The sequence below is a fragment of the Fomitopsis serialis genome, assembly GCF_022376445.1.
Source record: "Fomitopsis serialis strain Sig1Antser10 chromosome Unknown B0H18scaffold_80, whole genome shotgun sequence".
Taxonomy (NCBI): domain Eukaryota; kingdom Fungi; phylum Basidiomycota; class Agaricomycetes; order Polyporales; family Fomitopsidaceae; genus Fomitopsis; species Fomitopsis serialis.
The window spans coordinates 1-5,520 of NW_025955040.1; the positions used below are offsets into that span (position 1 = coordinate 1).

Below are 5,520 nucleotides of genomic sequence, written 5' to 3' on the forward strand. Positions count from 1 at the left end.
ATCTAACTTTGGGGCGTCGCGTTTTCTATCACTCTTTTTCGGCTGCCGGTCCGGTCCGGCGCTAGCGCTCGACGCGTCGCCGGACGCGTCGCGCTCTGTCCTGCTGCTCTCGCGCCGACTCGCACGACGACCTCAACCTGAGCACGCAGTCTACGCAACGACTCGGACCTGGCCGTACGCACTCAACACCGAGTGCACCGAGGGGCGCGAGGCCACGCCACGCTTTGGCAGTCGAAGCGCGCCAACGCGCGACACGCCGCATCTGTCCGGCCGGTACGTCTGCGCCCCAGCTCGACCCTGGCGTGCTCGACCCAGCGTTTTCAACCTACGAACGGCCTTCGCAGCCGACACACACCGTATGTACACACTCCGTGCACACTTCGTGCATGCTTGCTACACTCTCGCCCTCACACACGACGTCTCGCTAGTGACTCCTTCCTGACCTCGCCCATCCTCGCCCAGCCCTCCGCGTGGCTTCGGATCGTTACCGAACCCTGCGCAGGCTATGCTCGAAATGGACGCAAGTTGTCCGAGCCGATTCCGCTCCCGGGACGTGGCGTGGCGCGATGTTCTGTCCGACCGGTACGTCCACGCCCAACTTCGACTCCACTCTTCCACCCTACAACCGACTCAATCAGACCGCTATGTATGGGCCGTGCCGCGTTATACACGCCTGACAACGTCGGCGCATGGACTCTGCGTCGACCGTTGTGCGGCTTGCACGCACAATGGCGGTGCGCCCAACCTCCGAAACAGTGGCGCATGGCGCATCCGCGCCATGTTCAGTTACAGCGCCATACATCGCGCGAGCCGCGACGATTCAGTGAGTTTTGTTTATGCTACTCCCTGTGTATCTACTGATCTCGCCCATTTCCTTACAGAGAGTGCCCGCCCTCCGTCCGCGCAGACGTGCTGCGCCGCTTCCTGCGCCGTCGCTCTGTATGGGGACCGGAAACCTTGCTGTATGAAGATGAGATGCGCGAGGTGTGGGATGGAGAGTGGGATGTCGGGAGGGCTAGGTTCGAGGAGAGATGGTGGGATGGTGCCGAAAGAAAAGCAAGGATTCGGAAGGAAGCGAGGATGGGCCACGCCAGGGGTGGACGCGCACCGTGATGACCACGCAGTATGAGAAGCGAGGATGAGGAGACTATCGCTTGAACAATGTATCTCATTAGCTACCTATGCCTGGCTAAAGGATGCAGATCGGGCACAAATCGTCGTTACATTCATAACCATCTTCGAGGCAAAAGGTACATAACTCGTCGCCACACTTCTCCTCAACATCAGCCTCCATACTCGCAACCCACTCTGCCTCTGCCTCTGCGAAGTTGCGCCCAGCGAGGTACTTCTTCCAGGTACTGGCGAGCCGGGTGCTCGTCACCAGCGCAATGCCAGCTTGGGCGAACGGGGGAACATCGTCCTTCTTATCGGGACTCCAATCGAGTAGGCTCGTACCGTGATCGTGCTCAGGCATCCATGCGATCATGGTGTTAGGTGCTTGCAGGACCTTGACACCGTAGATCGCCTGGTAGAAGCTACCTCCAGCCATGCCTTCGCGGCGCGAAGTCGTCCACGAGAAAGCCCACTTCTGGCCTTGCTTCTCCCGGTGAATCGCCCTGCCAGCAGAGTGAGCATGGGGTTCAGCAAGAGTAGGGGTATACAGTAGGTACTTACCGAGCGTAGTTGCAACCGGCGACACCTGAAGGCGGTGCCAGTTCGGCGTTGTCGAACTCGACGCACTCACTACCCCATTCTGCCATATAGATGCCTCGAGCCTTCTGAGCCTTCTCCCCGTCGCCATCCATCCGGCACATCTGATTCTCGACCAGATAAGCCTCGAAAGGCCCCAGCACCTCATCAGGAAGATGCGACTTAAGGAGGTTCCAAAAGAGTGCAAAGACGGATGAGAGTCGGAAGTTGTGCTCTTTGATGAACTCTGCTGTATGCCGCGACGACCGCAGATTCTTGGACCAGTGAAACGCGGGGTGGCTCCGTCGCGCGTTGGCGCGCTTCGACTGCCAAAGCGTGGCGTGGCCTCGCGCCCCTCGGTGCACTCGGTGTTGAGTGCGTACGGCCAGGTCCGAGTCGTTGCGTAGACTGCGTGCTCAGGTTGAGGTCGTCGTGCGAGTCGGCGCGAGAGCAGCAGGACAGAGCGCGACGCGTCCGGCGACGCGTCGAGCGCTAGCGCCGGACCGGACCGGCAGCCGAAAAAGAGTGATAGAAAACGCGACGCCCCAAAGTTAGATAGATTTTTCGTCGAGCAACATTTAAATAGAATGAAGACCACGCATTGATAGAGAGACGGCTTCATAAGTTTGTGATAGAATTGCGTAAGTGCGATAGATACGGTGAGTAACTTTGTGATAGAATGCATTTATTTTTGCCTCAAATGGTACGCCATAGAGCAGGAGGAAGGAGCATCATCAGTGTGGCTCGTTCTCGTACCATGTGAGGAAAGGAGATGAGTTCCGGGCGGAGAGACGCTAGGAGTATTTCACCAGCGAATGGAGCATTGGTACGATGATGGTCCAAGATCTTGCACCGTTTGTTGGATCAGCTCGGATCATGATGCTTAAGTTGGATGATGGCGATTCGACGTACGGAGGCTCTTGTGACGCCGCCTGACGCTCCGGCGATTCAGTCTAGATACGTCCTGCATATGCGAAGTCCTCTTGGAGGCGAAGTCGCTGCCATGAAGAAGACATCAGTAAAGAGATAGACTCACTGGCAGCAGTTGCAATCAGGTCCATCGCCAGCGTATACGAGGCAGTCTTGATCTCATATTGCTAGTACCAGTGGGTACTGTACTGGCTGTACTGCCGCTGTTAGCGGGATCATCGTTGCACCTCACGCCAGTTACGGTGGTGAGTAGACGGATCTGTGAAGCGTCAGTTGTAAAAGTGCATAGCACGCATGTCTATTGCACCACAGAGAGTAGCGCCAGCAAATATCGGTCCAAGTCGACGGAGGATATACCGGGTTAGTGAACTCATAGCACTGCCAAAGCCCTCAGAGACACCAGTAAGCCTAGCAGCTGTCGAACTTACCCAGAAACAACCTGTGTTGCGCCCACCGCTCTCGTCACGGATCATGGAGAAGAGGACGCGGCTTCGGCTGGTAGCGAGGGTGAACGTCAGCCATGGAAAACTCTTCGAGCAAATACTGACCACAGCGAGAGACTTGCAAGGAGTGGGCCGACCAACTCCACTCGACACACGGGGCTCGCTGTTCGCATGAGTTGAGGTACGCATCGGCGCCTTTCGTGAGCGACGCGAGGCAGTGATTCGGTTGATTGTGCCCAGACTCCCATATCCAGAAGACAGTGTCTCGCGTAGACAGTTCGAGATGCGTGTCGTTATGCGTATGCTCCGGAAGACGTAGGGAACGCGCTCAGGATATGCGACTACGATACTGGTTTCTTCGCGTGCGATCCGGGCCTGTTGTCACTGGAACGTTCGCTGAGACGCAGTCAAAGACAGAGTATGAGTACTCGCTAGCCACTTATTCATCCACACGCTGCGTTGCTCCAGAATCCCGGATGCTGTCATTCGGCACTGAGCATACCTGGACTTGATACGGTCGCTATATGCGCCCTGAGAGAGTGAGCGAGGGTATTCAGGCGCTTTCATGACCCGTCAACAAGGCTGAGCGAGATACGCCGCAATGTGGAGCCTCCAGAGAAGAGACAAGCGCGATGTACGTAGCTGAGCCTGAGCCCTACGTAGGAGTCATAGGCGCAGGAGCTGAAATTTGGCTGAGGTCGTCTATGGGAGGTGATTCGAGCCCGGGCAGCACGTCCTGCGCTTGTCGTAATCTAAGATAGTGCAGAAAAATGCTGACGCTACTTAGGAGGAAGAGGGGCCGTCGGCATTCCCTGTTCAGAGAACGCGGGCGCATTAGCCATCACGTGAGCGTTTCTCGACGCGTGGGTTGGCCTGAGCCTCAGCCTCAGCCCTTCCTCACCCCACCTTACATCCTTCGTCGCGCGACTGCACAACACTCCCCATCGGGACTGCTACGACGGACCGTCTACTCAGACCTCATGCCCATCGTACAATTTGCGCTGTTCTCATCTCTCGTCCAACTGGCATTCTGGCTCGCGCACACGGACTTCAGGATCGATGTGCTCTCTGACAACGCCGTAACGACCCATGGCCTGTATGCGGACGGTCGATCCGTCAAGGATTGCGAGTCTGGCGCTGAAATAGCGCTCGGATGTAAGCTCACAGTCGGTGGCGAGCCGTTCTTGAAGCTTGAAGCTTGAAGGCTGATAAGTGAGTGGCGTCGAACTGTACAGCTGTACCCCTCGAGCGGACGCGTGACCTGTGTTTGGCAGACCACCAGCTCATTCAGCATTGGTGACTGGCGTGTTCAAGAACTACAACACCGTCGAACACTTAAAAGCAGCAGACAAGACCGCGCTATTTGCCCAAGTGACGGACGAGGTATGTGTTTGTTCCGCTCTGAATCTCTCCCGCTGCCCATGGACCTACGCGCATATGCGGTGTATGTGGGACTGTACTGCGTCTTCAGTAGATGCGTCATTCAAGGAGTTGTCGATGAGCCCGATCTCCTGGCTTTCCGGTTAGCAGGATGGCGATGAGCGTTAGGATCCTTGCTCTCGTGTCTGAACGTACCGAAATACTGCCATGAATTAGTATCAGTTACAATGTCGCAGTACTGCTATTGTCACCAGGCCACCAAGGCTGCGCGAGCATTGCCAGAGAGACTACAGACCTCGTACTCCTCGAGTCTTCTGCCGCGGTACGGCGTCCGCGACCGTGATGGCGCAACTTGAACACCGATTCTTACCGTTTGCCTGCTCGGGTGAGACAGTGTCAATGCTGGTGATGCTCCCTCGGTTCCATAGCTGACAGGTTGGCGATGGGCTCGCTGTATGCTAGCTTCGCGAGAGGGTCTACGACCGGTCGACTGGCGCACGTCATTTGACACCGGCGCGGCAATGTTTTGCCGCTTCTGCGAGTATTGAAGGGAATGACAGTCTTCGCCCCTTCGGTATCTCTCTCTTTCAGCACCCTTCTTCGTGCACCCTGTGGCACGCTGCTTCAATAACCCCTGGATGTGTATGATTCAGTGGCCTCACATGTGCGCGTTCAACCAACGATCTCAGCCTGACAACCATTCTCCATAGATCTGGAAGACCACAATGGTGGACCGCTCGACGGCGCAGCTCAGCCGCTTTCTACTCATCACCTTCGCAGATCTCAAGAAGTACAAGTACTATTACTGGTTCGCCTTCCCCACCTTCGTAGCCAAGCCGGCATGGGAAATCCAGGAAGACTGGAAACTCGCGTTTGAAGAGTTCAGCGACTCCTTCGTACGTCATCTGTTCATCTACTCCATTTCTCTAGCACGTATTGACGAACCACGTATCCAACTGCCCGCGATTAAAGCGACACAACTAGCTTCTCCACGAGCTTTCTTCCTCGTACGGCCGAAGGCAGGCAGCGACGAGCCCGAGATCGCCCCGGTGGAAGAGTACGACCAATTCTTCGCCAA

The 5,520-nt window shown here is 56.4% G+C and overlaps 2 protein-coding genes across 2 annotated transcripts; one reads left to right on the forward strand and one right to left on the reverse strand.

The window, feature by feature from the left end:
- Positions 1-1,189: 1,189 nt before the first annotated feature.
- On the reverse strand, positions 1,190-3,092 carry B0H18DRAFT_1122597 (uncharacterized protein; the record flags this gene model as incomplete). Its single annotated transcript, XM_048034539.1, has 3 exons — positions 1,190-1,616; positions 1,675-2,015; positions 3,048-3,092. 3 exons carry the CDS (start codon positions 3,090-3,092, stop codon positions 1,190-1,192), a joined length of 813 nt encoding a protein of 270 aa, XP_047889381.1.
- A 950-nt stretch (positions 3,093-4,042) lies between these two features.
- B0H18DRAFT_957604 (uncharacterized protein) lies at positions 4,043-4,798 on the forward strand (the record flags this gene model as incomplete). Its single annotated transcript, XM_048042587.1, has 3 exons — positions 4,043-4,217; positions 4,345-4,445; positions 4,679-4,798. The coding sequence occupies 3 exons, from the start codon at positions 4,043-4,045 to the stop codon at positions 4,796-4,798; spliced, it is 396 nt and encodes a 131-aa protein (XP_047889382.1).
- Between the last annotated feature and the right edge of the window lie 722 nt (positions 4,799-5,520).